Genomic DNA, 17,101 nt, shown 5'->3' with positions numbered 1-17,101 from the left:
ACACACACACACACAGTGCTTTGGGGGTGATGGGTGATGGAGATCGAATATAGTCAGGCTCTACTCTGCAGGAACAGAGACCTGTCAATATACAGTGGAAAGGTGGAGGGTCATTTGAGAGGGACAGTTAAAGGGATCTGAGCCTTCCAGGGGAGGGATCATGATTTTCTTGTGTGCTAACTGTGCGTCCTGGAGCAGGCTGGGTGTTGCTGGGACTCCCAGGCTGTCATGTCAGCAGTGAGAGATATAAGCCAAGGGTGTGGGGAGGAGCTGCAGCACTGGCTGGGAAAGGCTAAGGGGTGGGCAGGTGATCATCTCCCATTCTGGGGTTCAGAGGCTCTGAGAGGTGGAAAAACACCAGCATTGATGGTTGTGGCCACAGTGGGGGTAGTGGCTGGACTAGATTTGAAGCCTGGACTCTGTACTCCTGCAGGACACATGTCTCTAGTGGAGGATGGATTGAGGAGGGGAAAAAGGAGATTGGTTAAGAGGCTTCTGCACTAGTCCAGGCCAGAGGTAAAGAGGAGCTGATCTTGGGTGGGGCTGGAGCTCAGGGGAGAGAGTGGAAATGATGAGTTGGCTTCGAGGGCTAATGGATGAAATTCCTTGTAGAATCAGCTGGATCAAGAGTATATGTGTCTCCTCGTCTTCCTCCCTGACAGTGTCGGTTTTGCCTCTCAGTGCCAGATGTCCCAAGAATAGACTCTTACCTATTCTTATCTATTATCCAGCCCTTATCTTTTTTTTTTTTGCCGCTGCCTTGTGTCTTGAGGGATCTCAGTTCCCCAACAAGGGATTAAACCTGGGCCATGGCAGTGAAAGCCCTGAGTCTTAACCACTAGACCACCAGGAAACTCCCTGCCCTTATCTTTTTTATACCTTGTCTCAACCTCATCAGTGGTAGGCTCAGAATGGCCCCCATTTTCCAGATGAGAAGGCTGAGGAGTCCTAGCAGGGACTCACCCAAGGTCACCTGGTGATTCTGAAAGCAGAGAACCTTAGTCTCCTGCTTTAACGCAGGCTCTTCTGAGGGAGGACATGGCTGCTGTTTGCTGCTGCACTTGGCATGGGGCAGCTGTCTCTTGGGTCAGAGCCAGTGTCGACAGGCCATATCCTCATCCAGAGCCTAGAAGGAAGGGTAACCCACCCTCCCCTGAGGAGCGCTGGGGGTCTGCTGCTTCCTCCCCTAGAGAGGATGAGTGCAGGTTCTAATCCCACCCTGCCAAGGCCGTGTCTTTCTCCCTTGTTGATCCTTGACTTCCCCATCCATGCCGTGGGGAGAGCAGGCATTGTTCTGCCTCCCTTCCGTGGCCTGGGATGGGTCAGGTGAGGTCCACTGCTCTAAAAACCCCTTTGCATGAATGCATCCAGGATATTACTGAGTGGGTTTGTTGGTGACCATGGTGACAGCTGACCTCAAACTGCCTGTGTGGGAGTGGGGGCAGATAGGCAGGGCTTGCTGGAGTGGTCAGGCCACAGACTGCACAGAGGCTGCGGGGCTGGCCTCAGAGATCAGAGCCCTCACAGAATGGCTCCACTGACCAAGCTCCCAGCTGCCAGGCACAGACCACCTTATGTGATAGGTATCAGGTAGAATGATAGGAAATTGCCAGCATCTGATCCCTCGCTTTGATGTGGTTCAGCCTGATATCATTTATCCCCATTTTACAGAAAAGAGGCTCACGGTATTATGTGCTCAAGGTCACACAATGAGTTGCAGGACTAAATGGGATTTACTCCAGGTCACACTAGAATGCAGGACTCCTCATTCGTAGTTTGATTTTCTTTCCACTTCCAGAGCCTTCCTTAGCCCCAGAACTCCATTTCTGCCTGCCCCCAGGTCCTCTTCCTCCACACATGATGTCAATATCTCATCGATTAGGATTTCTCCTTGGTCGCCTGAGTACCAGGGTTTCTTGGCATCCTGGGTTGAAAGCATATTAAGTCCACTAGCCTGGAGGGCAGGGTAGGGGTTTGGAGGATGGTCTGCAAGGGACTGCCCAGGAAAGAGTGGACCAGGGCTGAAGGCAGAGCCATTTTTAAAGACACTTTTAAGGACCTTTTGGGAGTATGCCTTGTTTCGGCACTCTTTACCAATGTATCCGTCTCCACCACCGGACTGACGGGGAGCTCCTAAGAGCAAGGACTTTGCTTCCAAAGCAAAGGGGACTGACACTTTCTGAGCACTTCCTTGTGCCTAGCCTTTATATTTGTCTTCACATCAGCCCTGCGGGTTGGAAATAGAGGCTCAGAGAGCATAAGTGAGCTGGATGGTAAGCAGAATGCATCCTGGTTGAATCTCAAAGAATAGAGTGTAACACCATTCCAAGCTTGGGGTGGACCCTGGGCATATGAACTTGTACTAAGTGCTCAGGTGATTCTGAGGCAACCAGGCCAGCATTCAGGAACCACTGATCTGTGCCCTGGCTACACCGTCTAACCTTACTCTGCAGTGACTGGCATGGGAAATGCCAGCCATTGAGAAATAAGCCTGGTCCCTGCCCCAAGGAGCTCACAGCCTGGTGAGAGAGAGAGAAACAAATGTGCCCATTGCATTGTAACATACGCAGTAATGGAGGTTTGGTCTCGGTGGAGAGCTAGGACAGAGAAGGGAGCGTCTCCATAGGATCTGGCACATGTTTAGGGTCCCACAGTATCTGTGGTTTTGCATAAAAGTTTCCGGTCCCTCATCTAGGAAATTTCTGGCTTGTCTTCACACCTACTCCAGGTCTTAACAATAGAGTAGTTTTCACTGAGACAATAAGTTTAATTAAACACTTAGCGTATACTGAACCTTATATTGGGTCCTGCCTAATGTGGGATTATACAAAGAAGCAAAGAAGTGGTCCTGCCTTTTAGGAGCTGAACCTGTGGGAACCGGCATGAGAATCAGGAATCAAAGTGGGTCAGCTTGGGATGAAGTCTTCCAGAAAACAGCTAAAATGGAGTGGAAGGACAGAGGGAAGTATATTATGGCTCAGAGGAACAAGGTAGCAGTAACTCCCACCACACTCTGCATTTGCTTATTCAACAAATTCCTACTGTGTGCCAGGCACTGTGCGAGGTGCTGGGGATACTGTGGTGAACAAAACCTGACTTGGTTCCTGCCCTCAGGAACCTATATAGTATAGTGGAGGAGGATGACCCCAATCAAGTAATCATGATAAGTGCTATAAAGGAGGACAGGATGCTCTGAAATTGTTAACAGGGGTGTTTGACCCATACAAGGAGGTCAGACAGGCCTTCTGTGTGGAGGAAGTTTGAGCTGAGCTCTGCAGGGTGAGCCAAGCAAGGAGGGGAGGGAAAAGCGAGTGCAAAAGCCCGGGGCAGGGAGGACATAGTGAGCCCACAGTGAGGGGCTGGTGTGGGCTGAGGCTTGGGAGGCGACAGGGCCTGCCTGTGCAGGGTTGAGCACAGAGATGAGATGATCTGCCTTAGTGGAGGAGATTCAGACCCGTACAACCCTGCACTATGTGATCCCAGCTGCAATAGAGGAAGAGGCCACAGGTGGCTGTAGGAGTCCAGTTGAGGGATGAATTCATGCCTGGAAGTCCAGGGAGGTTCTCATTAAGGATTGGGTGTCTGAAGTGGGCTTTAAAGGAAAGTAGGACTTTGCCTGGTTGTATGAATATGTGTTAGTGGTGGAGGTCTTGGGAGATAGGATGTTTCAGGCAAAAGGCACAACGAACACAAAGAGGAAAAGGGTAGGTCGTTTGAGAAAGAGCAAGAAGCTGATTAGGGGCAGAATAAAGTGCACCAGGGATCTCTGGAAGCCCTGTCAGCCCTTCCTTTCTGGAGGTGTGATTTGTGTATGTGCACAGCTCATCTTCTTACAGGACATGGCCAAGACCGTGGACAGCAGCTTCTAGATCCAGCTCTTACCTGCCTCGCCAAGAACCGATGGAGGTCCCCAGGGAGGCCTGAGGAGAGAGGGGCAAAGGGGTGGAGGAGGGGGAAGGCTCAGGTGTTGGCTTTGTGAGATGAAAGGCGCTCATCAGCAATAACTACAACCCACTGGGGCTTATTATATGCCAGGCATTGTGCTTCACCTCATCACATCACCTCCCGGGGAGGTAGGTATCCTTGCCCCATTTCACAGATGGGGAACTGAGGCCCAGAGAGGTTGAGCTGCTCGCCCCCAAGCCTCAGCACGCAGGGCACCACGTGGGGGATCGGTCCTGTCGGGCAGAGTGTGACCCTGCTCCCTGTCCCCTGCAGCGTGGCCGCCATGGACAAGATCTTGGAGGCGGTGGTGACGTCATCATACCCCGCGAGCGTGAAGCAAGGGCTGGTGCGGCGTGTGCTGGAGGCGGCGCGGCAGCCGCTGGAGCGGGAGCAGTGCCTGGCGCTGCTGGCACTGGGCACGCGCCTCTACGTGAGTGGCGCCGACGAGCTGCCCCGCCGCGTAGGCTGCCAACTGCTGCACGTGGCCGGCCGCCACCACCCAGAAGTCTTCGCCGAATTTTTCAGCGCGCGCCGCGTGCTGCGCCTGCTGCAGGGGGGCGCCGGGCCGCCGGGCGCCCGCGCGCTGGCCTGCGTGCAGCTCGGCCTGCAGCTGTTGCCCGAGGGGCCCTCGGCCGATGAGGTGTTCGCTCTGCTGCGGCGCGAGGTGCTGCGCACCGTGTGTGAGCGCCCGGGGCCCGCGGCCTGTGCGCAGGTGGCGCGGCTGCTGGCGCGGCACCCGCGCTGCGTCCCCGACGGCCCTCACCGCCTGCTCTTCTGCCAGCAGCTTGTGCGCTGCCTCGGCCGCTTCCGCTGCCCGGCCGACGGCGAGGAGGGCGCCGTGGAGTTCCTGGAGCAGGCCCAGCAGGTGAGCGGGCTCCTGGCGCAGCTGTGGCGCGCGCAGCCCGCCGCCATCCTGCCCTGCCTCAAGGAGCTGTTCGCCGTCATCTCCTGCACAGGTGCGTGTGCGGTCGGGGCAGGCGGGGCCCATGCGTGCGGAGTCTCCTGTGTGGCGTGCCCACCTGGTGGTGTGGCGTGTGCATGCTAGTGCACAGGTGTGTGTGTGTGTGGGGGTGCGGGTGCTGTTCCTTCGTTTAGTTAGCAGGCCCCTCCTGAGCTCCTGCCGGGTGGGGGGCTCCTATCCGGTGGTGCCTGCTGGGCATGCAGAGAGGAGGGGACCCAGCTCAGTCGGGCCTGGAGGAGGACCAGGGGGTTGAGACAACAGGATGTGGGGTGGTCATCATGCCCTTTGGGTCAGGTGGGTTTCGTAGAAGTGACGACTTTTGAGTCAGGCCTTGAGAGCTGGGCAGCACCAGGCAGCAGGGGTAAGGTATTCAGGGCAAGCAGAGTGGAAGGTCTGGAGACGTGATAGAACCTATATGTGTCAACTGAATTGTAAATCTTGGCCCTCCGTTGACAACTGTGGAAATTGGACTGTAGTTTAAATGACTGAAATAAAATCTGTGCCTTCCCTGATTATAGGGCTGTTCAGGGGAAAGGAAGGGAATGTACCTGGCAGGAGGAAGAACTAAGGCCAGGTGTTTAAGGACCTAGGTCTTTATACAACTGGACAACCAATTTTGATAACTAATTTTTTTTTTTCATCTCTATGGGGTTCCACCTGGAATGTCCTCCCTCCCGCCGAGTCACATAGCCCTCCTACCTGTTCTTGCCAGCTCCAGTGTTACCCCATCTAAGGGCCTTGCCTATACATGCACAGCTGGGGGTTAGTGCTTTTTTCTTTGCCCAGCACAGGGCCAAAGCAGTGCCAGTGAAGGTTTGTTGAGTGAATGAGCTAAGATGAGATCAGAGTCTGGAATGCTATAGGAGGCAAGGAGGTGGCCCTGATGTGCTCTTTGCAGAGGCTCCCTAGTTCCTTGGCAGCATGAAGGACATGAGGTGATAGGGGAGGTGTGGGGTCCACTTGTCCTGCAAAGCTCAGCCCAGGCACCTGTTCCAGAGGAGGAGCCACCATCTAGCGCCCTGGCCAGTGTGGTCCAGCACCTCCCATTGGAGCTCATGGATGGTGTCGTCCGGAACCTCAGCAATGATGACAGTGTGACCGACTCCCAGATGCTGACTGCCATCAGCAGGTGGGCTGAGGGACGAGTGGTGGTCAGGTCTCTCTCTCCCAGAAGCCCCTGCCACTGGGTGGGATTGCTGGGCTAGATACAGTGTCAGAGGGCCCAGGCCCTCATGCTTGTTCATTCATCCACCCTACTTTGAGCCCTTCCTGTGCTTGGCCCCATACTGGATGTGTCAGACACAGAGAGCCTTGCCCTAGTGATGCTCTCAGGCTGGGTACCGACTCTGTGACCCTGGACAAGTCAGTGAACTCTCTGAGCTTCATTTCTCCCCTCTGTAATAGCAGAGGTGGTATAAGAAGTTGTCAGGTTTCCACAGGGTCAATGATAGGAGGTAAAATTACTTTAATGAAGTGCTTTCTGAGTTTGGCAAGTATGATAAACAGAGTTTGGGTGCTTTTCAGCTCACAGAGCTCTTGCACATCCCCCACCTCATTTGAACATCATTGCACCTGTGATCTAGCCACATCTGCCCGGCCAGTGATCCCCGAATATGACACCTACCCTCCTGCCTGCAGGCCTTTGGCTCTGCAGACCCCATCCACCTGGCATCCCCCGCTCCCCCCTGCCATTCTTTCCTTACCTGTGTGCAGATCCACTGTCTCCATTGGGCCTTCCTGGATTCCTTGTCTTCAGTGGGTAAGAGTGTAGGCTCTAGAGATAAGCTGCCTGAGTTCAAATCCTGGCTCTCCCACTTCTTGCCTGTGTGACTCTGGGCAAGTTACTCAACCCCTCTATGCCTCAGCTTCCTCATCCATAATTTGTAGTATAATTGAACCCATCTTACAGGTTTGTTGTGAGGATTGAATTAGATAAAATGAGATATTATGTGTAAAGTGCGTAGAACAGTGTGATGGTAGCTATTATTACCATAATTACTACTATTTGCTTTGCTCTCTGTTCTCTTTATAGCCCAGTCTACTGAATATAAAAATAATGATACTAGTGACGTTTTCCTGAGCACCTACTGTGTGGCAGCTTCATGCTCATTGCCTGCAGGCATTATCTTGAGGGGGTCAGAAGGGTTAATACATGTAAGGCAGATGGAGCAGTGCCTGGTACAGAGTGAATATGACATAAATGTTAGCTGTTAGCTGTTGTTATCTCTTTTAACTCATATAACAAACCTGTGAGGTAGGTATTATCCCCATTTGACAGAGGAAGAAACTGAGGCTAGAGAGAGTAAGTGACTTGCTCCAGGTCACAAGCAAGGGTTTGCTGGAGCCAGAGCTTCCAGCCTGGGGGCAGTACTCCTCCTGCCATTGGGCCTCACAGTCCAGACAGAGGCAGCCAAAAGCCCTGTTCTGCCACTGCAACTCACTGTGTATGGGGTGAGATTTGGGGTACTGAGAGGGCCTGGTTCCCCTTCTGTGGGCTGGGAGCCCCAGTCTCTGCCAGGTGCCTGTGCTGGGCATATTTTCAGTTCCCAGATGTGTCCTGTTCATCCCACGGATCCCAGGGCAGCCCTGTGTAGGTGTGAGTCAGTGTGGGGGGATCTCAGGTCATTATGGCTGGTCCCTGGGCTGCCCCCTCCCAGGCATTCGGGCCTCCCCGGTCCTTGTGTCACTGTCACTCCCCTCACCAGGATGATCGACTGGGTGTCCTGGCCCCTGGGGAAGAACATTGACAAGTGGATCATTGCACTGCTGAAAGGCCTGGCTGCTGTTAAGAAGTTCAGCATCTTGATCGAGGTGTCACTCGCCAAAATTGAGAAGGTTGGTGGGCCCCTGTCCTAGCCCCGGCTTCTGGCCTTTCCTGCTAGTCTCTTGCCAGGGGCAATGCAGGTCTGGGAGGCAGAGCACGGGGCTCCCACCCAAGCTCGCTGTGACCTGGGACAATTCACTGCTTCTCTCTGGGCCTCAGGTTTCCCCCATTCATTCTTCTGACTCTTCATTCAAGTGTGTTTGTCTGTCACTTTTGGTCCGTCCATCCATCCATCCATCAGATATCTAACTGTCTTGCTGTCCATCTCACCACCCATCCATCCACCCAGGTCTGTGAGCACCTCTGTGTTCTTACTCCCACATGGGTCTGCTGCTTTAACTCTGGCATCTCTGGCCCCCTTTCAGGCCTATGGCTACACTTGACCTAGGGTGGCCCAGGCCTGGGGGACTCCTGACCAGAGGCTTTCTTCCAGGTTTTCTCCAAGCTTCTGTATCCCATTGTCCGGGGAGCCGCCTTGTCTGTCCTCAAGTACATGCTCCTGACCTTCCAGCACTCCCATGAGGCCTTCCACCTGGTAAGGGCCCCTGCGTGTTGCCCCGAAGATGGGCGGTCCTGCATCCTCCACAGGTCTGGCTGGAGGCCAGACATGCTGTCTCTGTTGGGGCTTAAGGGGCTGGGGCTTGAAGCCCAAGACCTCCAAGTCCTGGACGTTAGGACTGGAGGAGACTTGAGACCCAATTTTACAGATAGAAAACTGAGGCCAAAGAATGGGTGTGACCTCCCCATGGGCCCCGAGTAGAGTGACAGGCCTAGAATGATGGCAGCTGTGTTACTTGGGCGCCAGCTGTGTGGCAGGCACAGTGCTAAAGACAGTCCACATGTTCATTCATTTTACTCCCGGAGTAGCCCCAAAGGGAGGTTCTAACATTTCCCCCATTTTTGAGCTGAAGAAACTGCAGTTTAGGGAGATTAGGTTGCATGTCCCAGGTAACAGCTGGTGAGCAGTACAAGGAAGATTCCAGCTGAGTTGGTCTGACTCCTGATCCAGTGTCCTTCCTAGCTTCTCGTGGTCCTTGGTCACTGCAGAAACTTTATGCTTCCTGATTTTTGTGCAGTGGGAAAAGCACAGAACCAGGGATTGGGGTTATGTGCGGTTGAGTCCCAGCTCTGTCATTTACTAGATGGGGTGACCTCGGGCCAGGCACTTACCTCTCAGGGGCTGGGTTGGGTGGGACAGGATTAGATGAGGTGACATTTATCAAGAGCCTGCCATATTCTAGGGACTTGATAGATATTTATTTCTTTTCATCCTTCTCCCAAGCTCCCCTGCTGCCAGTTTCTGTGGCCTGACTCTTCTATCCCTGGGACACTATGGTGTAGCTCCCCTGTGGGTTTGAAAGTTAACGCTGTAGCACAGAGGAAAGAAATGGACTTTGAGTTCAGACAGACCTGGCTCAGACACCAGCTTCTCCCAGAACCCATGATGAAATCCTTGGCAAATTTCTAACTTTAATTTCTTCTCTATAAGATGGGGATAGTAATTGCCACATGCCACTGTGAGTGCTTGGCATATAAACGTTTGCTGCTGCTCGTGTTCTGTCAGAGCTGCCACCAGCTGACCACACTGTGGCCCCAGCGTCACTCCTGGGTGACAGAATAGCCCTGGTCACTCAGAACTTCAGGCTCTTCAGGCAGGTTGGTTGGCTGATACTTAATAGCTGGGGCTCGGGCTCAGGCCTCCCCTTAGCTGTGAGGAGGGAATTATTTGTCCCATTAAACAGATGAAGAGACTGAGGAAGAGTATCCAAGGTCAGGTATCTTGTAAAGAGAGTCACCTGCCTGCAGAGCTCAGAGCTCCATGCAGGTAAGGGGCACAGTGGTCAGGTGGGCACACCTCCTTGCTTCAAGGAGCTCTGGGTGCTTCCAGCACTGACCACCATCCCATGTCTCAGGTGGGTAAACTGGTGCTGACTAACCCTGCTCTGCTCTCACAGCTCCTCCCTCACATCCCCCCAATGGTGGCCTCTCTGGTCAAGGAGGACTCCAACTCGGGGACCAGCTGCCTGGAGCAGCTGGCGGAGCTGGTCCACTGCATGGTGTTCAGGTTCCCGGGCTTCCCGGATCTGTACGAACCCGTCATGGAGGCCATCAAGGTGAGTGACAGTCCCCACTGCTCCTGCGCCCCACTCCGAGGAGGGTGCCGATTTGGGCTTTGCTCAAGGCCACACTGCAGGTTCGTGGCAGCCCTCTATCCTTTGGTCCCTGGCTGTCTCCCATTACCTCCCCCAGCCCGTCATGTGCTTCAGGCACACTGAGCCACCTGCCATTCCCCCGATGGATCTTCCTCTCTCCATTGTTCTGAGCCTTTGCATACGGCCGATCTCTCTAACTTAAACTCCTCTCTTGTTCTGCCTGGATAGCTCTTATTTCTACCAAGCCTTCTTCTTGAAGGCTCTGCTCAAGTGTTTCTCCCTCAGGAAGCCTTCCCTGATAACTCTAAATTACACCCCCCCAACACTGTGCCCCTCAGCTGGGTCATGGCCTCTCTGAGCTTCCACAGCCCTAGTGTATCCCTCTGTCACACATTGGCACTGTCTGTATGTCTGTCTCCTCTTAGACTGAGCATTCCAGAGCAGAGATGCTTTACAGTTGTTCACCAGACTTATGGCCTACTCTGTGCCAGGCCCAGGCTGGGAACTGGGGACACAGGCATGAGGCAGACCATGTCTCCTCCCTTTGAGGAGCTCACAGTGTAGAGGGGTGACTGACGTGTTTACCCGTAACTGTGATCTAAGCAGCTTATGAAATGCCTGTGAGGGTCAGCCTGAGAGCAGTGAAGAGGCAGAGGAGGGAAAGATCTCCAGTTAGAGGAGGAGGCTGCAAGGAAGAAAGGCCTTCTGAACCGGGCTTGCTGGGTTGCTAGGACAATAACATTTGTAGCTAGAGTCACACTTGGCAGTGTCTTCCCATATATTTTGTCTTCTGTTGCTCACTAGAAACCTGTGAGGCAGGTGCTATTGTTATTTCAGTTTCAAAGATGAGGAAAATGAGACTTGGAGAGCTTTGGTGTCTTGTGCAGTCATGGAGGCAGTGGGAGATGCAGCCAGGGCTGAGGGTTGCTGAGCCCTTTCCCATTGCTTGATACAGAGGGCAGGTCCAAGTGTGGGTGAAAGACATCCAGGTAAGTGGTGGCCCTTTTAGAACCTCTGATCAGACTTCCATTTCTGTAACACAGCAGATAGGTAACCTGAGAAGTGTCCCATTACAAAACACCTAGAAATGCTTGTTAAAATGTAACAGATGTCTTTTTAAGTACATAGCTGAGCTTGCAAGAGAGCAAGGGGGAATCCCCTGGGGCCAAAAAGGAAGAGAAAACCAAATTCCAGAATGGTAAATGAGAGGTGATACTCTTTTGCCCTGGGTGGGGAGGGGCAGTGGGTGAGATGGCCAACCTCAGTCCCCAAAGGGCTTGAGCCGGTGGGGACAGGAGTTGAGGCTTAGGGTCTGCCCCCAGCAGGGAATCAGCACTGAGAGGCCCATGTAAAATAGGACCCAAGAAAGGCTTTACCATTAGCAAAAGGGTGTTCTAGAAAAAATACACATGGTTCCAAGTAGACATCAAGGAAGGTTCTCTGGCTTGGTCTGGGCTCTGGATTGGGAAGAAAGAAATTGTCATCATTGGACTGCTCTCGTGTGGGTTTAGGGGTTCAAATTCTTATCTTCTTTGGTGTTGTAGCACCCTAAGCTCATTGAAAGTAGTCATAAACTTGTAATACCCAAGGAGTGCCTAATAGAAACAGAAATGAAACTGCTTTCAAGCCACAAAGATAGAATTCTACTAAAGATGAGATTTATAATCCCCAGATTACAAAACACATAAGGGAACAATCCACCGTGAGTGAGAGGTGGTAGATACAACTAACAAAACCTCTGGCATTTACTTGGATTTTCTTAGTTTTTCCAACTTAATGTGAGGAAGAGGTGTTTTTTGTTTGTTTTTTTTTTAAACAGTCAGAGCTAACTAACAATAGAAGTAGCTGCCTTGCTAGATCATGAGCTCCCTGGCACTGGAGGTGGTTGAGCAGAGAAGACAGGACTTAAACCTGTTGGGAGTGACTGTTACTGTGAGCTTCTGATGGGCAGGGATGATGTCATTTTGATCTCTGTGTCTAATAAATGTCTGAGTGAGTGAACAGGACTGTAGTGTGAAGTATGGTATCATGGAGATGTGAACAAAGAGGAGGGAGCATGGCCCTGCTCTGGGCACCAGGGGAAACCTATGCTGAGTGAGATCCAGGCTTTGCATATTAGAGGCTATGGTCTGATCCAGTGGGCAAGGTGAGTCTGCAAGTACTTATACAACTAGGTGTAGGGAGTTAGTCTCTATAAGACAGGCATAGATAGTGTGGGACCCCCACTTGAGAAGATTCTGGAAAGTCTTCTGGAGAGGGGATATAGGAGTTAGACCTTGAGGGATAGGGACTGGCAGGAAGGAGGCCCCCAGACAGGTTAGTGGGTAAGGTGTGGGAGCAGGAATGTGCAAGTACTGTTTGGTGGTAAAGTGTGGTGGAGGGGAGGGAATATCAGAAAGATAGGCAGAGTGGAAGGTGGTGAAAACCAGGCTGTGTGACTGCTTGGTCCATAAGATTTGGGCTTCTCAAACGTTTCTTCTGAAGTACTTGACCTCAGAGGAGGGGACTTACCCTCCTGCAGCCTGACACAAGCTCAGAGTTTCTGTAAAATCTCATTTTATCTCAAAGATTCAAGTATATACTTCATAATCATAAACACTTGTTTTAATTTAAACATTTTTCTTCCTTGAATATTTGTGAATATATCTCTAGGAAGATGTGTGACATTTGTCCTATGGCTTTGACTATCCCTTGCTTCAAGCTAGTTTGAGAGGCAAGGCAGCAAAGTATTCATGGGGTTTTATTGTTTATAAAATTATTTCATATGTGTTATAGGAGTACATCCTTTGTATACAGTCTCCTTTATAAATTCTGGAAAGTTCTCTCACTTAGGCAGTTGTACTAAGTCATGGCAGTTTCTCTGGGAGCTGTGGTCCTTGCCGAGGGAGCTACATGGTATGTAGACTTCCAGTAACATGAGGAGCTTGAAAGGTATTTGAAAGTTTTTGTTTTATTCTCTTTATTCTCCTAAGAGTACAGAGTTACCTTCTCTGGGAAAAAGCATTTGATTTTTTTTTTCTAGTGTGCATATTTTTGCATCTTGTGTGCTTGTGTTGCAGGGTGGGGTGTTGGTTCTGTCATTTTTTTTTTTTTTAGCTTTGATTCTTTTTTTTCTTAATTTTATTTTTTTATATATACAGCAGGTTCTTATTAGTTATCTATTTTATACCGGTTCTGTCTTTTTGTCCCTATTTGTTCATGTGTGTGTGGGGGGTGGGGATTGAATAGGTGATAATAGGAAGAAAAAAGAAGGGACTAAGAGAAAGTTCTCTCACTTAGGCAGTTGTACTAAGTCATGGCAGTTTCTCTGGGAGCTGTGGTCCTTGCCGAGGGAGCTACATGGTATGTAGACTTCCAGTAACATGAGGAGCTTGAAAGGTATTTGAAAGTTTTTGTTTTATTCTCTTTATTCTCCTAAGAGTACAGAGTTACCTTCTCTGGGAAAAAGCATTTGATTTTTTTTTTCTAGTGTGCATATTTTTGCATCTTGTGTGCTTGTGTTGCAGGGTGGGGTGTTGGTTCTGTCATTTTTTTTTTTTTTAGCTTTGATTCTTTTTTTTCTTAATTTTATTTTTTTATATATACAGCAGGTTCTTATTAGTTATCTATTTTATACCGGTTCTGTCTTTTTGTCCCTATTTGTTCGTGTGTGTGTGGGGTGGGGATTGAATAGGTGATAATAGGAAGAAAAAAGAAGGGACTAAGAGAGAAGATACTGAGCCCTTATCTTCTTATCTTGCCTCAGACAGCTACTATATTTTTTATCATCTGTGAGAGGTGACTGACTAATCTGATAAATTATCTGATAAACGATCCTGGGAAATGCATGAGCAGATGTGTTAAACCACCGCTTGAGCCAGACCTTCTGCAGCGATGAGGGCTTTCAGTGTAAGCTGGTCTGAAGCTCAAGGGCCTTAGACAAATCTAGGAACTGTGCTCAGGATCTGGAAATGAGAACAGGGCTAGAGGAACTGTCATGAATATCGCTTAAATCTACTAAGTAATACTGCATTATGCTTAGGTGTTTTTCTTTAAAATATGTCATTATTAGAACCAGTGCTTGGTAATATTCTTTTCAGTGCAGCTGTTTAATGTGAAAAAGGATAATGAGTGGGAAAGCATGCTAACCCCTGAGCCCGTGACCAAGGACCCATACCTCAGACCCCCAGGATCCTCCCACTGTCCTGACTGTAGGATCAAGTTCAGGGTTGGGGTAGGGGGTTACTAATTCGAAAAAGCTGACTCCGCAAACTTTAAAGTAGAGGAGGTGAAAACAGGAGCAAGCACCGTGGAAGTATAGAGTGCCAAACTGATATAAGGTAGGAGTATCCACTTGACAGATGAGCAAACTGAGGTCCAGGGAGGTTAACTGACTGAGTCAGAGAGGCTCACTGACCACAGCCAGAGAGCTGTGAGGACAAGAGTCAGGACCAGGGTTGAGATCTCGACACTGCTGGATTGGGCCAGTGGGCCAGTGTAGTCATTGCTTACAGTCTGTCACATCCTGGGCTCATCTAATATCTAGTAGATTCCTCGCTTATTGCCTCTAAGAAAATTCTTTCTCTATCTGGGTCTTAGTTTTTTCATCTACACGGTGGGGATTTTACCCCTTTCTTAAGGCAGCTGTGGCATGAAAGATCATGTAGAAGGCCCACACGTCAAGATGAAAACCTAGAACATGTTTGAAAGCAAGGGGCTGTTCTCACACATCTCTAGGACATTTTTGGGGTGGTATGCTTGGGCAGGTGTGTAGTAGGCTGTAGTCCAAGAAGGTTTCCCAGAGGAGGTGATATTTTTAGAGCTAAATCTGGTGCCCACTGTCCTGCTGGCTTGTTTTCCCCTCAGGACCTCCATGTTCCCAATGAGGACCGAATCAAGCAGCTGCTGGGGCAGGATGCCTGGACCTCGCAGAAGAGTGAGCTGGCTGGCTTCTACCCCCGGCTCATGGCCAAGTCAGACACCGGCAAGATTGGTTTAATCAATCTGGGCAACACGTGCTATGTGAACAGCATCCTTCAGGCCTTGTTCATGGCTTCCGAGTAGGTGCTGCTTTTGAATTCCCTGTCTGCCCCTGCTTCTCTCCTCTGGGCTCCCTGGTGTGTGGGGGTGAGGTAGGGGTTGGAGAGGGTGGGTCCTGCTTTGTGTTATCGGCATAATTCCCTGAGGTCTGTGGGTATGTGAAGGGCAGGTGAGAGTTCCCAGAGGGCTCCAGGCCATTGCCAAGGCAGTAGGTCAAGACCGGATGGGAACTTGAGATGGGGATTCAGGGGCTCAGCTGCAGTGGGAAGGGAGTCTGCTCTGGGTTGGTCGACATCACTGACTTTTCTGCTAGAGTCCGTGGGGGTGGATAGTGTCTTCCACAGTAGGACTTCCACTCACCCTGGCATTAGATGCCCCCTTTTACTAAAAAAAAGTCTTTCTCGTCAATGGCTACCTATCCAACTTATGGCTTGCTTAGTACATTCACATTGTGCAGCCGTCACCACCATCCATCCCTATAACACTTTTCATTTTGTAAATCTGAAACTCTGTGCCTATTAAACACTAACTTCCCATATTCTCATTCTCCCCTCCCCACAGCCTTTGGCTACCACTGTTATATGTTTTTGTCTCTACAATGATTTTGTCTCTACTTAAAGTACCTCATATAAGTGAAATCGTACAGTATTTGTCTTTTTGTGATTGGCTTATTTCACTTAGCAAATGTCCTCAGGGTTCATCCATATTGTAGCATATTGCAGAATTTCTTTCCTTTTTTAAGGCTGGATAATATTCCATTGTGTGTATAAGCCACATTTTGGTAATCTGTTCATTGGTAGAGTGACAGACACCTGGGTTGCTTCCATGTTTTAGCTGTTGTGAATAATGCCACTATGAACACGGGAGTACAAATATCTCTTCGAGACCCTGCTTCTGATTCTTTTGGTTACATACCCAGAAGTGGAATTGCTTGGTGATACGGGAGTTCTGTTTTTTAGTTTTTTTGAGGAGCCTCCATATCGTTTTCCACACTGGCAGCACCAGTTTACATTCCCACCAACAGTGCACAAGGGTTGGGATTTCTCTACATCCTCCCAACACTTCTTTTCTGTTTTTTTTTTTGATAATAGTCATCCTAATGGGTGTGCGGTGGTATCTCATTATAGTTTTTAATTTGCAGTTCCCTAATGATTAGTGATGTTGAGCATCTTTTTATGTGTTTATTGGCCATTTGTATGTGTTCTTTGGCAAAGGGTCTATTTAAATCCATTACCTAGTTTTGAATCAGGTTGTTTTTTGTTGTTGAGTTTGAGGAGTCCTTTTGTATATTCTGAATATTAATCCCGTATCACATACATGATTTGGAAATTTTTTTAACTTTTTATTTTATATTGGAATATAGTTGGTTAACAATATTGTGATAGTTTCAGGTGTACAGCAAAGTGATTCAGTTATACATATACATGTATCTATTCTTTTTCAAATTTTTTTCCCAGTTAGGTTGTACATAATATTGAGCAGAGTTCCCTGTGCTATGCAGTAGGTCCTTGTTGGTTATCCATTTTAAATGTAGCAGTGTGTACATGTCAATCCCAAACTCCCTAACTATCTATTCCCCCCACCCTTCCCACCTGGTAACCATAAGTTCCTTCTCTGAGTCTGTGAGTCTATTTTGTAAATAAGTTGATGTTGATTTGTATCATTTCTTTTTAGATTCCACATATAAGTGATATCATATGATATTTGTCTTTCTCTGTCTGACTTACTTCACTCAGTATGACAATATCTAAGTCCATCCTTATTGCTGCAAATGGCATTATTTCATTCTTTTTTATGGCTCAGTAATATTCCACTGTACACATGTACCACATCTTCTTTATCCAGTTTTCTGTCAGTGGACATTTAGGTTGCTTCCATGTATTGGCTATTAAAAGTAGTGCTGCAATGAATATTAGGGTGTGTGTGTCTTTTCGAATTATGGTTTTCTCTAGATATATGCCCAGGAGTGGGATTGCTGGATCATATGGTAGCTCTATTTTTAGTTTTTTAAGGAACCTCCATACTGTTCACCATAGTGGCTGTACCAATTTACATTTCCACCAACAGTGTAGGAGGGTTGCCTTTTCTTCACACCCTTTCCAGCATTTTTTGTTTGTAGATTTTTTTGATGATGGCCATTCTGACCAGTGTGAGGTGATACCTCACTGTAGTTTTGATATGCATTTCTCTAATAATTAG

At 49.4% G+C, this 17,101-nt stretch overlaps 1 protein-coding gene across 1 annotated transcript in view; it reads left to right on the top strand.

Annotated features, from left to right (window-relative positions):
* USP35 (ubiquitin specific peptidase 35) overlaps positions 1-17,101 on the top strand; it is an 80,031-nt gene that overhangs the window by 2,246 nt on the left and 60,684 nt on the right. The window contains exons 2-7 of the mRNA XM_024131756.3: positions 4,219-4,901; positions 5,903-6,035; positions 7,612-7,741; positions 8,164-8,265; positions 9,686-9,844; positions 14,729-14,922. Of these exons, the coding sequence (XP_023987524.1) occupies positions 4,229-4,901; positions 5,903-6,035; positions 7,612-7,741; positions 8,164-8,265; positions 9,686-9,844; positions 14,729-14,922 (1,391 nt within the window). The 5' untranslated portion in view covers positions 4,219-4,228. The remainder of the gene's footprint in view (positions 1-4,218; positions 4,902-5,902; positions 6,036-7,611; positions 7,742-8,163; positions 8,266-9,685; positions 9,845-14,728; positions 14,923-17,101) is intronic.

The sequence above is a fragment of the Physeter macrocephalus genome, chromosome 16 (genome assembly GCF_002837175.3).
Source record: "Physeter macrocephalus isolate SW-GA chromosome 16, ASM283717v5, whole genome shotgun sequence".
NCBI classification, from domain to species: Eukaryota; Metazoa; Chordata; class Mammalia; order Artiodactyla; family Physeteridae; genus Physeter; species Physeter macrocephalus.
This window is presented reverse-complemented; position numbering and strand designations above follow the sequence as displayed.